Below are 18,662 nucleotides of genomic sequence, written 5' to 3' on the forward strand. Positions count from 1 at the left end.
AGCCTGAGAAAAGAGTGTACCTAGAAAATCCAGCATGTTAATGTGATTCATTTCATCAGAGGTTGTAAAACAGATGGCGGCTCGAGCTGATCATCAGAAGGTGTCGACTCATCTCCGCTACTGCAAATAAAAACATGTTCAGTGAAATGAAGCAGCCCAGTGTGGCTGCCTTTTTCTGACAGTCTCATATACACTGTTTGTTTTCATTATCCTGAGTGAAGTTTCTGATGAATGTTGGCATCATCAGCTACGCCTCCTGAGTACGAACACATCCTCAATTTAAAAAATGAAGCTGCAGGAAGCTTCATTTCTGCTGTTGAAAGAGCCTCAGCTGCCTGCACGACATTCCTGTTCAAACTATCATGACTATCTCTTAATAATCACTGCATTAACATTTAGACGTGATCTTTTATTACTTTTCATCTTTTCCCTGCCCTTCAGAAACTTCTATGGGGCCTTCAGGAGGTTTCAGCAACCCTGGAGGAGGTTGCAGTGGTCCTTGAGGTGGTTCTGTAGGTCTTTACAGGGATCTTTAAAGAGGTTCCAGTGGTCTTTGATGAGTTTCCAGGGATTCTCAGTGTCTCAGTGGTCCTTGAGAAGAGTTACTGTACAGGGTCTTTTTGCTGTATATTTTCTGTGGCTCCAGTGCTCTTTGAAGTTTATTTTCCATAGTTGGCAAAAGTACTCAGCCATTCCTCTTGTTTGAATTCTTTTCTCAGATCTCTGCTGCAACAGTTTCATTTTAGATGATTGATTTTTATTTGATATGATTGTGAAGTTGTGTGGTATTCCTATGGAAAACTGAAATAATCCACATTGTGGTTGTCTGTAATCCCACTGACTCTAGATGTTGCACAATTTCATATTTGTAAAAATAACCAAAATGCTCCATTGGGACCAATTTTTTTAATTAAATCTCCATAGAATAGAAATACACAGTATATAATACACAGTCTTTCTACAGGTAAGTGAATACCATTAGAATCTCTGAGTCCAGTGTACGGTTATTTTTCACATTCCTGACAAGGTTTATCACCAGGATGGTGTCAGTCATCCTTGAGGAGAGGCTAGGGGTCCGTGATGGGAACATTTGAACTGGGGTTAAATGGGAGAGAGAAAACCAGCAGATGCAGCATCACTGTCCCCACAGCTGCTGGAGGGTAAACTGAATCAAAGTATAAGTAAATGAATAGTGCTGTGTGTCCACAGCTCCTCCTCTGGCATCCCTTGAGGTTTGGATGACGTCACTCCTCAGCTCATCCATCAGCAGTGCAGGTGACAAGACCTCTGATTAAAAATCACCGCACCACCTTGAGACCAGAGTGAGATGATGATGATGTCCAAGTCCTCATTAGTGTTTGTGAAGAGGAGGCTGGAGTCAGTGGCTGTCTCAAACATTCAAAACACAAACAACCAATGCAGGAAAAATCAAAGCCATCAAAGCAGATTATAGAAAACTAAAGAACCACAATGCTGCACATATTACAGAGAGTTTCAATCTCTGACCAGTTTGTGGCGGCGCCAGCAGAGGCCTGGATCCAGAGTAGACCAGACCAAACATCAGTATCACTTCTCCCACAACTGCTGGTTCCACCAAACTGAACATTAACACATTGTCCTGCTGTCGCGGTTTAAATGATACATCGTTGAAACATCCCGGTTCGTAAAGTAAAGCAGAAACACAACAGGAACCTTATACCGAAGGGTCCTTCAGGTTCTAGGGAGAACCAGGTTACAGATCGGTGAGTTATTGCTCAGTTGTTTTACAGCATGTGTTGATAAAAATTCAGAATATCATGACAGCAATGATCCTCTGCTCCTTCTGCTCCCAGCCACAGGCAGGAAGGTCAGGTGGAGGGATGTGATGACGAGGAGGAGGAGGAGGATGTTGGAGCATCTGTTGGATCCTGAAGCAAACTGAAGGGCAGTGGTAGTGAGAAAATGGCAGAACATGTAAAAGCAGTCAGATACAGATAAAAGGAGCCGAGCATCACTGCAAAGGGAAACAAATCTTGACTTTTAGTAATAAAAACAATGGAGGAAAATGAACAGGGATGTGCTGGAAAAATCTAGTATTTAGGACTAATTCATCACTTTCTTTATTCCTTAAAAACTAAAAATCAAAGTCAGAGTTAGTGCCCTTCACAGCACTGCTCAATCCCATCAGGATTTTAGAAATACTCAGGTCACAAATCCAAAATTTTCCTCAATCCACCAAGATTTAAAAAAAGAAAAAACATAATAATTTATATTTTTTATTCAACTGTTCAGTTGTATTCTCACTGATTAAATGTCAAGAAATCCTTAGTCCCCTGAACTGAATTTAATATTTTTGAATATTTACATTTACATTTAAAGATACAGATATAAGGTGGAGTCACTTCTAAAAACCCTCAATTACCCAGAAATAACACAAATGACAAATCTCCCATTGTGTTCTTATATTGCAACATCTCACTCAACATTTTTGTAAAACTTGCTGAACTCTTTTCCAAACATTTTTTAGAGTGATGACAGGTTCCTGAAAAATGATTTGAGTTTTTCACTGAAGCAGAAAATCAGCTCTATTGATGGATAACCCATGAAAAACATCCTTAAATAAGTGAACTACTCCAATTTTATATTTATGTTTAAAGTAGATCTGCACCAAGACTTAAATTTAAGAAACACTGGACTGAAAACAGACACCGCCACCTGAGAACAGGTGAGGTCATGTGACTGAATCATCTCATTTGATGTCAGCTCATGATTCCTGAGAGGCAGACTGATGTTCAGATATTCAGTCTGACTGGAGGCAGAGATTTCTAACTAACTGAGCGAAGGCAGCAGCTGAGCTCTGACGTCCTGACAAACACCCTGAATATTAGATAATCACACAAACAACATAAAACACAGAGCAGAGGAGACCGGCAGCGTGTCGCACTGGCCGGTCCCCCTCAGCGACCCAGAGTGACTTCTATGACGCTCAGAATTATTTTTAGCCTTCCAATGGACAAACAGAGAAGACTCTTCTAACAAAAGGAACTGCAGCATATCTGAAACTTCACTTTAATTACAATTCAAACTTTTCATTTTTCTGTTTGTAGTGAACCAACTCCTCCTGTTTCTAGAACATTCCCACTTTACTTCGGAATATTTAAATGCCAGTGCTAGAAACACTCCAGTGACCACCTGGTAGCATATTGACATATTAACAAGTTATCAGCCAGCTTGTAACACCATAGAAACTGCCTGATAACAATGTGGCAAGAACCCACCACAGTCACATGGCCACCGCCATATATCAAAACAATAGCAACCACCCTAGTTATATATCAACACCATAGCAACCACCCAGCAGCCACCGAAGCCATGTATCAAAACCATAGCAACCACTCAGCAACCATCCCAAGCATGCCTCAACACCATAGCATCCACTCAGCAACAACTCTAGCCATAGCAACATAATAACAATCACTTGGCAACTACCCTATATATACTGAGGCCGTGGCAACAACTTGGCAACCACCAAAGCCATGCATCAACACAGTAACAACCACTTGGCAACCAGCCCATCCATAATCAGCACCATAGCAACCACTCTGCAACCACACCAGTCATATATAGACACCATAGCAACCACTTAACAACCACTCTAGCCTTGTATTAACAGCATAGCAACAACTCAACCATTCCAACCATGTATTTACAACATAGCAACCACTCTGCAACCACCCCTGTCATGTATAGACACTATAGCAACCACATAGACACCACCACAGCTATATGTAGCTACACCATACCAACCACTTCATTCATGTATCAACACAATAGTAACAAACTGGAAAATTCACCTCAAACACACTCTTATCCTCTAGTAACACCTTAGCAACCACTAAGCAGCTGCTTGGCAGCAACTTCTTCAAGGACCCCAGCAACTATCTCCCAAGTCCTCGTAATCAGCAATTCAATAGCAACACCTCCGTATTCTCTCTATTCTGGTCATCTGTTGTATGATACAGAAGCTTAAATCCTTGTCTTACTATGTTTATAGCGTCCTCATAAAAAGCACAAGTATTAAATTATAACTGAAGCAAACAGGTAATAACTTCATTCAGGTTCCAATGTTCCTGCACTGATGTGTTTTTATTCTCTTGATTTAAATGAATCCAGATGTTGATACTAAAGTGAAGCATAGGATTCCTGCAGATTTCTCTTTGTGTGTGTGTGTGTGTGTGTGTGTGTGTGTGGTGGTAGTGGTGGGGAGGTTCCTCCTTTCTGCTTAGTTAAACCCTCAGTCCTACACTCCACACTGCAAAAAATATCCCCCAGACCTGTTTTAACCTTCAAACACCTTCATGAGGGCTTTTATTCTGAAATTGACCTCTTAAATCATTTGGATAAAAATTCAGTAAACTTTATTCTACATTCTGGAGATCACATGTTTCATAAGATCTGTTAGGCTACATTATGGAGAAATGTGATTAAAATTATGCAAAAAAAATGTCCTCACACCTAAAGTAGCACTGTGTTTATCTAAGACAGTTATTTGCTGCTAACATTGACTCTCCTACCTAACAAATAAAAAAGGTAAATCTATTAATTAATGGATTGATTCATGGATTCTTTTTATTTTATGATCATAACTATATTCCTACTAGATTTCGATGGGATTTTAAGAGGATTTTTGGTGCTTTCATGTCTATATTACAGATTTATCTGCATGGTTTAATGAAAAAAAGTAAATAGTATTTAAACTTAGTCCCACCTTTACCAAATCAAATCAGATAATATACCACGTGATTCTTGTGTTTCTGTGTGTTTGTATCTACAACACTGTGGTTCTAGGTTGTTTGTAGTGACTGTTCCTCTGGTTGTTCATGTGCCTCTGTGACATGGGCTGTTTTAAATTCACAGCTGAAGTTGTGGATATTTTTTGCAGCGGTTACGCTCCCTCGCACCCACACGCACAGACAGACAGACAGACGGACAAACTGTCTCCTGCTGGAGCTCAAGGACTGAAGGACACCGTAAAGCGCAGCTGCTAAGCGGCTTTAATCGGCTAATTTGGCCCCGGTGGCCTTTAGCGGGCAGCAGGGAAACGCACCAGCAGCCGACACACGCACCTCTGTCTGAAGCCCCTCGACAGCAAACCGCTCCAGATGGTCTTCACCCAACAACAGGCTCTCATGGCTGAGGAGACCTGGATTTCCTCAACATCACTCTGATGATCTGAGGATTTTTTATGCGTCTTTGATCAAACTCCGTCTGTTTCCTCTGAGTTTTTTTAACGACACAAAATGATGTTTCTCAAGAAGAGAGACGGAACTTTATCTCCATCGATTTATTTATTATGAGTTGATGTTTTAATTTGTGTTTCACTTTGTAACTCGGACCAAATTCCACCTGCTTCCATTCTGTTTTTACGCGTAAGTGATTGCGTAAAGTGCGCACCGGAGCGCTCTGGAGCAGCAAAGTTAAAGTCCCGTAGAGTCTGAGTCTCCGTGGCACCATGGTGAGACCGCAGCGCCGTGACCAGAGTCCGGCCCGGTCTTCATGAGAGCCCGGTGGAAGCGCTGCTGTGGCTCGGAGCGGGACGGAGCGGAGGAGCCGCGGCGGAGATGGCGGCCAACCTGAGCATGGCGGCGGAGGCGGAGGCGGGGGCGGCGGGGGCGGCGGTGCCGGGGGCGGCTGCAGCGACGGGACACAACCTGCCGGCCCTGGTGTTCGGGGTGCTGCTGATCGTGGTGATCATCTGCGGGAACCTGCTGGTGTGTCTGAGCGTGTTCACCGAGAAGGCGCTGAAGACCACCACCAACTACTTCATCGTGAGCCTGGCGGTGGCGGACCTGATGCTGGCGGTGCTGGTGCTGCCGCTCTTCGTCTTCTCAGAGGTGAGTGCAGCCGCCGGACCACACCTGAGTCTGAGCACAGGTGAGGCCCTTTGTAGCTGCTCTGAATGTTCATGGCACAGGTGCATCCAGAGCTTCAGGGCCCCCAACTGTTTCAGGGGCCCCACAGAGCTCTTGAGTCTTCAGATGCAGGATTTCAATATTATATAATTTCTAAGAGCCGAGTCTGTTTAAGGAACTTTTTATGAAACAAAATCCCCTTAAAATACCCTTAATTTAGCCTTACTTTATACCAAAACCCTTAGGCTAATTGAATTAAGGTGGAAGCCTGAGATCCCTTAATTTGTCAGCTAATTTGAAAAAGCAAGACCCAACCCCCTTAAAACACCTTCATTTAAAATGCCATTATTTAACATAATAAGTTTATCTTTAAGGGTTATTGAACTATCCCTTAATTTATACATTAATTTTGAAATATTTGACAAATCAGTGGCTGGGATTGCTGCGATGTAGGTCTGGGGTTTTACACAGTAAACAGCCCTTAAACCATGCAGATAAACCATTAAAACTGTTTCATTGCACCACCATCCATTAATTTAGCCATTAAGTATCCCCTTATAATCCCATTAAATTGTCTTAATTACATTGTTATTACACTTAATGGGTAAATTAATGGAATTTAAGGTAAAACATTAAGGGTTTCATAAAACAAAAGATTTTGCTGCAGCAGAAGGAAATAACAGGTTAAAAGTCAAACTAAGTATTTGTTGCTTAAAAATTTGGACTTTTTGTTCTCACAGTTCAGTTCAGTTCATTCTAGTTCAGTTTAATTCAGTTCAGGTCTTTATTGTCCTGCAAGAGGGAATTCGTTTTGCAGCAGGGGAAACATTAAAAGAATAAAAACACAAAAAGACAAAAGAGGACATTGAACATGTTGAGAAAAAATGGCAGTAACTATGAGAAACATGAGAATTAAGAGCTGTTATTAGACTCAGGAATAATAAAAACTAGAACATGATGCACCAAAATTTCAGATACCAGTATCTCTTACCAACGAAGGAGGAAGTCAGACTCTTTAAAGAAGGGATTGCCCTGATTGGCTGTGATTCTAGCTGCTTGCGTTGATAAGGTAAGCATGGCTTAACAAGGGAAGAGTTTTATACACTGGGTGACTGACTAATTTCATTATTTAGGGATCCTGCACTCAGCTTATACTGACTTATTATAGGACACCAGACAGCAACTACAGCCAGCGGTGGAAAGTAACGGAGCACATTTACCCAAGTACTATAGTTGCTTTTACTGTGATTCATTCATTAACTTAACTGCAACTTTCCATTTCAAATTTCAGAGGAAATTATTGTACTTTTTACTCCACTACATTTGTCTGACAGCTTTAGTTACATTACAAATTAGGCTTGTGCATACAAAACACATGAGCATTAATAAGAGTTAATTTAATATGACGCTGTGTTATAGACTGAACTACCCAACAGTGTATTCCAGTAGAGCTGAAATGATTCCTTCATTCATTCATTTACAGGACATTAGTGGGAAACGTCTTGCAGCCCACTGTGGGCTTTTATTTGATGACCCACAGGTTGGGAAACTGGTTCAAAGGATCAATTCAGTGTTTTTACAGCCAGAAACTCAGAGGAAGCTTCATAAAATTAATGTTTAAAGTCTTCTCACCCATCTTGGAGCTTTCTACCACATCACACAGTCTTCATCGGCAGACTGCACTCGTCAGTTGTCATAAACTGTTTTAATTTTTCTGAGCGTCTCTAGTGTTTGCTTGAGAGCAACAATCTCAATCAAGGTCCACTTACTCGCTTGTTCTGGAGCAGTTGTGCAGGTGAACAACATGTTCATGTGAAGTCTGACTGACTGTCCCTTTAACAGTCAGCTGTGAACTCCAGGTGACCTCCCGGTGAAGCCCCGCCTCCTCCTGTGACCCCACTGAGTAGACAAACACAAAGATCCCAAATTTGACAATATTTAATTGGATTTGATTTGCCCTCCACATGACAGATCAATCTTTAATTTAAATTCTTTTATCAGTTTTGTTTCACTTTTATGAATGAATTAATTTTTTTTAATTGTATGTTTTTCTTTAACTAAGTGGATACAGAAACACTTGTCCCTGTCCCAGTAAAATCAGTCAGTCTTTGTCTCTCAGAGCTCAGAGAACAATCGTCTGTACATTCCTCCTCAGGCCGGCTCTCTTCCAGGGGTCACAGGTCAGCCGGTGGCCCCTCGATCACAATAGATCTGTTGGTCTATTTATCCATTCATTATATTTTTCCTGTTACATCCTCCTCACAGGTTCTCGATGTGCACTCTGTCATCTAAACTGCGTTAGTTTTTGTCGTCTCACCCAACATTTGACCGCAGGAACTAAACTAATTAAAACAAAACAACTCAGCTCACCCTTGTTTCAGCCTCAGGGTCCGGGGCCCCGCAGATCTCTGCTCTCTGCGGGAAGGAGCATTAAGAGGTTATACCACAATATCAATATATTACCTGCAAAACTGCAGGTACTTTACACGAAAAGTAAAAGTACTCAAAGCAGGAAAATGTGCCCCATCAATGTTTTATTACTATAAATTATATTATTATGATAATCATTACTGGTGCATCAGTGTGTAAGCAGTATTGTGTGCTGTAGCAGGGGCAAGGATGAGCTCTTTATTCTTTCTGGTACTTTTTTTTTTATATATTTTTTGGGCAATTTGCCTTTATGGATAGGACAGTAGAGAGTGACAGGAAAGAGGCAGAGAGAGGAGGAATGACAGGCACCCTAACTGCTCGGCTATCGGGACGCCCCTTCTTTGTGGTACTTAATGTTACTATGATGTGTCATATTTAATGAGCTGATCATATGTTTTTGAATGTAAAAGCCTGAGTCTGAGTAATAACAACAGCAGTGGTGGGTACCTCAAAAATACCTCAAAACTGTACTGAAATACAGAACTTGAGTACATGTTACTCTGCCTGTTTGTCTGAAAGTGGTGGAAGAATTACTCAGATCCTGTATTTAAAGGTAAAAGTACCACAGTGTAAAAATACTCTAGAATAAGTAAAAGTTCTACATTCAAAATCCTACTTAAATGAAAGTACAGAGCATTTTTCTGACGGCAGTAGCTACTAGTTAATTTGCAGATTTAATTTTCACTTAAAAAAAACATGATGCGCTTGTTAAAAAAAAGAAACGAATATTAAATATTAAACCAGTGATTTCCAACTTCTTTAGCCTGTGACCTCTTACAAACATACAGCTCCTCATCAGAGAGACATCACCCCTCTAAACTTCTCACATGGTCTCATTTAAATAACTGTTAAATGTCTAAAATGGTAAAAGTATCTAATATGTCACACAAAAGTGAAATATTAGATTATACATTTGTGTCGCAGAACTTTATTTTCCTTCTTTTCTCTCCCATTAATCATCTCAGATTTATTTTCTTAACAGTAAACTCAGATACCATGATGTAAAGATAAAATCAAAATCCTACTTGAAGTACTTATATACAGAATTGTTATCTGAAAAATGTACTTCATGTGTCAGAAGTAAAAGTACACATTCTTCATTAAAATGTCCCATCTGACTGTTGTATTATACATGAAATTAGAACAAGTTCTGCAACACAAATCTGTGTTCATTTTTGGACATCTTCACATTGGACAGTTTTACCTCTTTGTGGCTCAGGGTTAGAGGTGAAATGTCTCTTTGATGGAACTGTTAACAACTCATACATCTGGAACATGACAAGATGCTCTAAACTAAGAATGTTAGGAACTATGGTTTAATCCTAATTGCTGTTTTTATAAACTTTTCATATATTGTGTTCATATCTGTAAAGTAGCTACACCTGTCAGATAAATGGTGGAGTTAAAAGTACAATATTTCAATAGGTACAACATAACAAAAATGAAAATACTTGAGTAAAGTACAGGTACAACAAAAGTACAGTACTTGAGTAAGTATGGATGAGTATGAGTGGCCTCACTGAACGTGCCTCTGTGTGTTCCAGTTTCAGAACGGCGTGTGGACCCTCAGCACCACCATCTGTGACGCTCTGATGACCATGGACGTGATGCTGTGCACCGCCTCCATCTTCAACCTCTGCGCCATCAGCATTGACAGGTCAGTGCTCACCTGTGCAGGTACCACACTGCAGAGAAACAAGTAAACAGTAGGCCGGTCTGTGTGAGAATATGATTTATATGATGATGTTTACAAAAGGAAATTTTGTTCTAAAGGTGGCGCTACAGAAAAGGTCACTAAAATCTTTAGGGTTCATGGGACTGTCCTCTTGTAAAAAAAACGAGCCCATAGGTTGTTTGTGCAGCAGGTCACTATGACCCATAGTTAGGTTTTGTTACTAGGCGACATCTAGTGGTCGTAGTAATGATGACAGGAGCAAAGGGAAAAGTGCGGTGACGTAGTTTATAGAGTGACTAAGTGCAGGTCAGGAGGAGGTTGGGGTGGATGGATGAAGATGACACAGGAGAGCGGTGTTTGATTCCCATGTGACAGTAGCAGTTCATGTGGTTTCTATTATCCATGACCGTTTGTTGTTATTGTTGTAACCATGGCAATGAAGGTAGATACACCGCTCTCAGAACAGTCCACGTGTTTATAATTGCAACCATGACAACCACGGTCCGGTACGCCTGCGACTATAGAGGCGCCGTTTCAGGAGACACTGCTATGGATCATATCAGAGGGTTGAAAAAAACGACCTGTGTGGTTGTTCAGGTTGGAGGACTGGTTCATTGCGATACATCCTCTGGGGAAAATGAATGTCTGTACCAAAGTTTGTGCCAACTGACCGAGTAGATGTTGAGATATTTCAGAGGATAAGTTTTAGCTATTGGGATTCATCCTCTGTGATACATGGATGTTTTGGTTTTTTTTTTTACCATATTTCATAATAGTCTACCTGTTAACTGTGTGGATATTTCAGTCTGGACCAAAGTGCTGGTTTAACAGACAGACAGACGCTGTTACCACTTGTAGTGAGAAGATAGTCAAACAAACAAACCCTGAAACCCCTGCAAGAATATCAGAGGAAACTCTGTGCAGCTCATTCAAAAGAAGAGGTCAAAGTTCAGCCATAACTCACATACTCCGTGTCAAAGCCAGAGCTTTATCCAGCCTCAGGTCAGGGTCATCCAGGAACAACTGGCTGATTAATCAAACCAGGACCTGAGCGGCCTGTCAGGAACACAGAGGACATGTTACTGAGGATTTCAGATCTCCACACGAAGGTCGTCAGGGTCAATCAGTCACACTGCAGTTCACTCTGATGTGGAAATATGACGATGACCTTTTGTCTATTTCCTGTAAAAGCTCCAAAAGAAGAAAAATCAGAGCAGACAGAACAATTTAAAGCTCTAAATGAAGGATGCGTCCGCAGTGATGAACTGCCAGTTTCGCTCTGCGCTCATTAGTTTGACTCAATGAGATTATCTGAACCCTCGGCTGATGTTGAATGATGAAACTCTGAGCTAAAAACCCGGGGCTGCTCCTCAAATCTGATGTCCCGACTCCAGAAAATATGATTACATCAGAGACCGATGGAGGCAGTGAAGCTAACGTGGACTGATGGTGATGATCTGAAGCTTTTTGAAGCAGTTAGAGATTTAACTGGATGACAGAGTCTGAATAATTCAACAGACTCGTAGGAAGCAGATCCTGAAGGTCTGCAGAGAGTCCAAAATGCTGCTGGAGTCCACGGGTTGAAGAGGGAAATCTTCTGGTCTCTCTGCATGTTTGATGGTTTTAAGAACAAACTGATTGATGCCCTGGTATCATTCACAGATGGATTATTTAACAGGGCCAGGGGCCCACGGGATCAGGGGGCCCCTGAGCCAGAGCCTCTGAATGAAGTGACTCATTATTAATATTTCTTGTTGGAAAGTCAAAGAGGTCAGTCCTGTTTTTTGCATCCGACCTCAACCCTTTACAGGATTATTTGCTTTTGCATGACAGTTAGTGAGTTATTGAGATAAAGGAAGTACCATTTATTTAATTCCAGCTGTGGCAGGTCAAAGTGTCTGCTATAAAAATAAATACAAAATTTAAAAAATGAATTACAGTCATTTGGGAATAATAAAGAAACAAAAGCGCTCTGATTCTGTCATCACCTGTCAAGATTTAGGTTAGAAAGATTTATTTAGACAGAACAACAACTTTCTGCTTTGTCTTAAAGGTTTGCAATTATTAAGATGATGGAAGATGTTATTTCTGTTTTTATTCTCATATTTGATTTTTCATAAAAGTAAACGATGACTAATGAGTCTGATGAGTCTGACTAATAATCTTTGAATTCTGTGAATGGGGTAATGGAGAAAATGAAATTAATTTCATTCTTTAGTGTCTGTAATATCATGATTTATGCCAAATACTATTAAAAAAAGTTCATGTTCCAGATTTAGATTTAATTAGAGTTGAGGGTGGAGCTTTTGTTGAACACCTTTTGATCTTGCTATTGCATTTTTTGAATATATTTGTAAAACATGAAACAGAGAGAGAAAATAATAGATAATAGAAAAGATAAATAGATAAAACCCTCATATTTTACTTTATATAGATTATAGACTATAGTATGTAATGATTTTTGGGATGCATATGGAGATTGTGTTTTGGTTGTGTTTGTAAAACAATCCATTGTATAACAAAACGTAAATTGTTTCACAAAAGAGCGATGGTTTGCAGACAGTTATTGGAGGAGATAGGGCTCAATGGTACAAATACATCTCTTTAATAAACTTAGTGAACTTCCAGTTAGTGATCATGTTTACAAGCTTGTTCATTGACAAACTTGTTTGTCTGAGCTAATGGTTAGCTTGCACTTACGAGGAGTGCACCACTAGCTCTGCTTTCCCTCCCACCTATTTCACATGGGTGAAGGAATGCCACTCTTTGGTATGAAACTGCACAAGAATCACATCAGTCATAATGAGATGGAAAAAAATGAAATGAAATGAAACTTCAGGCACAACATATGCCTGGGTCCGTGGGCAGCTGTTATACTCCCACATTGGCTGCCAGCAAGAAGACTTTCTGTGTGTTTGCCAGAACTGGTCCAGATGTGGAAGTAGCACCTCACAATTATGCTGTATATGGGCCAGATTTGGGCTGTGGAAGGGGGCATATACTGGGCCAGAAGAAAACAAGCATATGGTTCATGTATGGGCTGGATTTATTTTGTTATGCAGTGTGGCAGTTCTCAGTTCTCAGACTGTACAGTTTCTCTCACTTGTTGCAGGTTCATCGCTGTGTTGATCCCTCTCAACTACAACAGAAAGCACGTAGACATGCGGCAGGCAGTGCTGCTATCGGCCACCTGGATCCTGGCCCTGGCCGTGGCATCACCTGTCATATTTGGCATCAACAATGTGCCTGGTCGCGACCCAAGTGAGTGTAAACTGGAAAACGACGACTACGTCCTGTACTCGTCAGTGTGCTCCTTCTTCATCCCCTGTCCCATCATGCTGCTGTTGTACTGTGGAATGTTTCGCGGCCTGCGGCGCTGGGAGGAGGCCCGTAAAGCCAAGCTAAGGAACAGCATCCAGGCCTGTCGCAAGCTGCAGGAGGCTGCTGCTACGCTGCCACCGCTGGCTTCGCTGCCACCGCCGCTGCCACCAATCATAGAGCGGGAACTGATAGATACTCCAGATGAACCATCCACCTTCCCATCCACAGATCGGCCTTTCCATTCATCAGAGTACAAAGATGGCCCTGTGCGGACGGTAAGCTTTGCAGAGATCAAGTTCAACCCTGATCCTCACAGAAGGAAGAGGGCCAAGATCAACAGCCGGGAGAGGAAGGCCATGAAGGTGCTTCCTGTCGTTGTGGGTGAGTTCCCCTCCTGTTCAGCAGCATCGGTGCCGTCAGTAACATCACTACACACAAGGCTGAGGGATTAGAGGGTCCAAAGAACAACTTCATTGTGAGACTGACGAATACCTCAAGTTGAAACTCAGTAATAAAATTATGAGTTCTGGGCCCCAGGGCCAATAAAGTGTCAAGTTTTATACAAAATGGAAAAGGTCCTAAAGGCTCAAACCTCCAGCAACCCTTGTTGTATTAAAACATTTTCTGTGAGACCTACGTGTTCTGGTTCATGCCCCAAAATCTCCAGGTTTACTATGTGTCAACTGGTTATAATTTCAGTGATACAGCCCAAACACTGACACTGACACAAACACTAAATTTAGGTAGAAAGTTTGAAATTCTGCTGCTGGAAGTCAGCAGTGTGAGGGGGTTAGACCTCCTGCAACACCAGGATTACAAAGAACTTTACTGTGAGCAACGTTGGGCAAGTTACTTGAAAACAATCAGCAAATTGACACATCACACCTTCTGTATTTATCAGAAGCAAAAACAAAACAGAGACATTGTGGAAAACATAGGATTCATATGATTATACTGAATGGAACAAGCATTTGGTCACTTCATGGAGCTCGGTGCATGTAAACACTGAACCCCATTTCCATTTAGGTTAATTCGAACAAGACAACACTGTCCTCAACAATGCTGACAAAAAGAGATATGTAGCATTACTTTCAGCAATTCTACTCTGGACAAAAGTAAGAAGAAAAATTTGAAAATTAAACTGTAGATGGCTGCAAGATGCAGACAGTCATTGAGCTGCAGAAATTACAGACAGCCAGCCACAACATGCAAGAATACCATCCAATCTGTTCTTCCAAGTTCAAGTGCTGCTGGAGTTTTGACTTTTTAAAACTTTTTTTTTCCTGATCTTGGAAGGAGGTAATGTTATGCTCGCTCAAAATTATTTGGAACAAACATTGATTCATGTGATGGTTCACAAACATTCAATGAATAACCTTAAAGTTACAAAAGATTTAGGAAGAACATCATCCATCCATCCACCCAGACGTTTACATGAACAGTGATATAACGGGCGACTCCAGGTACCTGAACGCCTCACCTCAACCTCTGATGTCTGTTCAGATGCACTAACACCAACAGAAAGGTTGGCCTATTAATAGCACTCAGTGTTGGTCCTAATGCGTAGAAGTGCTTCCCTTTAGCACACACCAGCTAAGCCTGCAGGTTCTTAATCTGAAATCCAATTATTACGTAAGTCTTGGTCAGACACAATTCTCAGTGTACATCACTGACAGTTCAGGTGGTCGCCTAAGGGTTGCACTTAACAATATAAAGAAAATAATAACAAGTTATAATAGTTATAATTAAAAGTTTTCTGGCCAACAGAATAAATTGAACTCCAGGCCTGTATTGGTGGTGTACATAGTACTTGACAAGAAAAAATGTTCTGCATTTTAAATAGAATCACTTAAAATAAGGCAGTTTCTCCCAGGTTTCTTCAGTCTAGTTTTCTACTGTTTTCTTCAAAGATGTAGGTGAAAGATTATGATAGCTGTCTACACACTTTCTGTTATTTACACTCAACTTCCACTGAGCTAGCTAAGGTAGGTAGATTGGTAGATGAGGAGGTAGTAAGGTGGTGTGGGACATGTGTAGATGAGTAGGTAAATAGATAGCAAGTTACTAGTTTGGTAGGTAAATTAGGCTGGTAGGTTGGGAGGTACCATAGATGGATTGGTAAATTGGTAGATAGATAGGTGAATTGGTGGTTTGGCAAGCAAGCTGGTAGATACAGTAGACAATGCTCTGACCTCATTAGTTCATCTTACTCAACAGCAAGTTAGTAGGTAATTAGAGGTGGTAGACCGGTAGTTAGACAGGAAGGAGAGTTGGTAGGTTTGGTAGACTGGTAGGTAAGTTTGTGGGTGATTTGCTAGGTTGGTAAACAGATAGGAAGATAGGTTAAGAAATCAGTTGGTGAATTGGTGGTTTAGATTGATACGTAGGTCAGCTGGTAGTTTGGTAAGTAAGTTGGTGGGTAGGTTGGTGAAGCTTTGCTCGATTAGCTCATCATTTGTTTGTAACCTATGTGTAACGGTCAGTTGCCAGATTGGTAGGCAGGTAAATTGGTAGGAAGACAGGTAAATACATCAGATGGGTTAGTAAGTTGGCAGGTATGGAGGACTGTGGGCTGGTAGGTTTTTGGGGACATCACTAAAATTAAGATAAATATTGAAAGTGGCACTTTCATGAATCACAATTTCACTGTAAAAATACTAAATCATTCAGCCAAACCTGAGAGAAAGGTTTGTGCTTTTCTTCTGGTTCCAGAAACAGATTATATCAAGATTTAGTGTAAATAGCAAATGTCTCATTTCTCAAATTTCAAGGTGGATATTTCTCTGCATCCATTGTTTGTGCTAAGCTAAGCATGTGCTAAACCTGTCTGTATACTGGATGTATGGAGATTAAACTAATACCCAGAAACATCTGGAGAAGATAGGGTTTTGTCTAAATGCTGGTAAACTCAAAGCGAGGCTCCAGGTGTTCCTGTCGTACTGTAGACAAACATCTGATCTCTGATTCTTCTTCTCCTGCAGGTGCCTTCCTGTTCTGCTGGACTCCCTTCTTTGTCCTCCACACAATGCGAGCTCGCTGTCAGGACTGCTACATCCCACCGGCTCTAATGAGCGTGGTGACGTGGCTCGGGTACGTCAACAGTGCTCTGAACCCTGTCATCTATACTATCTTCAACACAGAGTTCAGGAACTTCTTCAAAAAGTTTCTGCACCGCTGCTGCTCTTAGAACTGCACCGCTACTGCTGCATGGACAATTTTTAAACGCACAACAGCTGCAATAGTCACTATTGACTGTTGAGTTAGTGTCTTTAGTCTGTGAATGTTGCCATTGTTTCCTTCCTCTGTGAGGTTTTAATTTTTTTTTTTACATGTGACGACAGCAAAGTTTGTTTGAGCTTCATGTTCCCTGTAAAGAAGCTTCAGTCTGAGGAGCCAACGGTTTATAGGTTCACCAATAAATCTACATCACATAACCAACAAGAACTGATTTTATATGTGAAAATTCATCTTTTCAGAATAAAAGTTTTAACTAAAATTCAGGTTGTGTGGTGCAATGACATCTTTCTGGTTGGTAATGTACTCGCACATTATCTTACCACTCGGAGCCCTTCTGAATGACAATAAATAAGAGTTTCCTCTTCAGAACTGTTCACAAAGCTGCTAAGAGCAACTTTTAGTATAAAAATAATTAGAACCCCTTAAAGAAGCAGTTGGGGGGGGTTGGCCCTGTTGTATGGTTGACATTATGTTTCATGAATGAACTTCTTCACTATGTCCACTGTGATTGGCCTTTGACAGGTCTGTGTGAAATAAAATATTCATCATCCTTCAGGAGCATGAGGAACAAATTGATTTGATTGAATTAGATTAGATAGATTTCAGAGATTGCAAATGCTTTATAAACTATTGATTTGTCAACTGGCACCAAATACTATCGACATGTGATATTTTTTACAGCTGGCAACAATCAAACTTTGATGTGATAATTCTACATATGGCAGCAATTTTAATAGATAATCCAGCAATGGCCTTCAAAGCAGCTTTATTTAAATATTTATTGCTGTTGATGATTCTTTAATGTGCACTTGCTCAAATAAGTTTGAAGAACACAGCTTGTGACGGATAATCCTGCCAGGCGGCTGAGGAGGAGATCATCAAATTGTATCATCAATTGTGGAGGCGATCATCTCCAAAGTTATTGGATTGCTTCAATTTAGGGAGCTGAATCAATCCTTATAAAGTGGCCACCATCGAAATATGATTTTAAAGTTTGTAATAACTCTGTTTCTACTTGCTGCACATCACGGACTGTGGGCAGGATTTGGTGCGTAACAGGCCATAGACTCTAACTTCTCTCAGACAGAGGAGCAACTATTGGAGCTAAAATTCTTTGTGAATTACATTCTAAATAAAACTAAAAGTGCTGTATCAGTAGCACAGGTGGAGCACAGCCACATAGAGCTGACTTGGTAAAGTCCCCTCTACTGTAATATTTATCTAAAGTATTAGCTACCTTAAACTAGTGGCCATACCAGACCAAGTAAGGCTGTAGCAAAAATGTTAGCTTTAACGATTTTTTCTTACCAGTCTAGAACTGTTGTGAGTTCAGTATCAAACTTCACTCCTTTACTCACCGAGAGCTGTTTCCAGCGGAGGAAGATTAGCATGCTTCACAGCCCGGTCGGCCAATCTCGTCACTTTCCGACAGCAAGTCACTGTAGTGTTTGCCCTGAAGAAGTAGCGCTGCATATTATAACCTCTTGTATTGTAAATGCAACAATCGCTGAATCTCTTAGGAAGCAACCATCACCACAACCTGCCCCCAGCATGAAACCAGGTTCTGCAACAGAGAAAACGTTAATATAGTCCCTTTAAAGTTCAGATTGACATACCCCTTATTTTAGGAGTTAGCCTGGCTTCAGAAATGTCTGTTAGGGGTTGAATCAACCAAATGATGGTCTACAGTCACCTAAACACATACATATTCACCACATACTGGTTACAGACAGTCACCTTAGTCTTTCATGTAATCTGTGGAGTTTACTGAAGGTAGTGTCTCCTCCAAGACAAAATGTGCATTGCCTTAAAAACAATACCAAAGCTGGGGAGAAGTGCAATCTGAAGGACAAACTCAGGAAACAAAAGTCCTTTCAGTCACTGATGGTTCTGTAATTGGCGAGCTTCGTGGACAGGGATGAAATGTATACACTTCTAGCTAATTGTGCACACTCACATTTATGAACCAAAGGCCATTATTAAAGGGTGACCCAACAGAAGGTTAAATAGCACTGTTGCACTTCAGTCTTCAGTGGTTGAAAATTCAGTGATTGGCTGCACCTGTAGCCACACCCAACAATGATGTCACAGTGCACTGTCACACCTGT

The 18,662-nt window shown here is 40.9% G+C and overlaps 1 protein-coding gene and 1 long non-coding RNA gene across 3 annotated transcripts; one reads left to right on the plus strand and one right to left on the minus strand.

Moving 5' to 3' along the window:
- Positions 1-904: 904 nt before the first annotated feature.
- On the minus strand, positions 905-9,233 carry LOC139606649 (uncharacterized). The gene is made up of 3 exons (XR_011684664.1): positions 8,262-9,233; positions 7,661-7,790; positions 905-1,917 (listed from the first exon to the last, which is right to left on the minus strand). It is a non-coding gene; the product is annotated as an uncharacterized lncRNA (long non-coding RNA).
- Positions 4,778-17,109, plus strand: drd4a (dopamine receptor D4a). Of its 2 annotated transcripts, none has more exons than XM_071458876.1 (4): positions 4,778-5,873; positions 9,866-9,978; positions 13,109-13,592; positions 16,299-17,109. In XM_071458876.1, exons 1-4 carry the CDS (start codon positions 5,601-5,603, stop codon positions 16,383-16,385), a joined length of 957 nt encoding a protein of 318 aa, XP_071314977.1. In that variant the 5' UTR covers positions 4,778-5,600; the 3' UTR covers positions 16,386-17,109. The 2 variants fall into 2 exon arrangements, with proteins under 2 accessions (XP_071314977.1, XP_071314971.1); XM_071458870.1 differs by having other exon boundaries at positions 4,791-5,873; positions 13,109-13,698.
- Positions 17,110-18,662: the final 1,553 nt, after the last annotated feature.

This window comes from Trachinotus anak, unplaced genomic scaffold, assembly GCF_046630095.1.
Source record: "Trachinotus anak isolate AG129_WGS33_773 ecotype Australia unplaced genomic scaffold, CSIRO_AGI_Tana_v1 ptg000002l, whole genome shotgun sequence".
Lineage (NCBI taxonomy): Eukaryota > Metazoa > Chordata > Actinopteri > Carangiformes > Carangidae > Trachinotus > Trachinotus anak.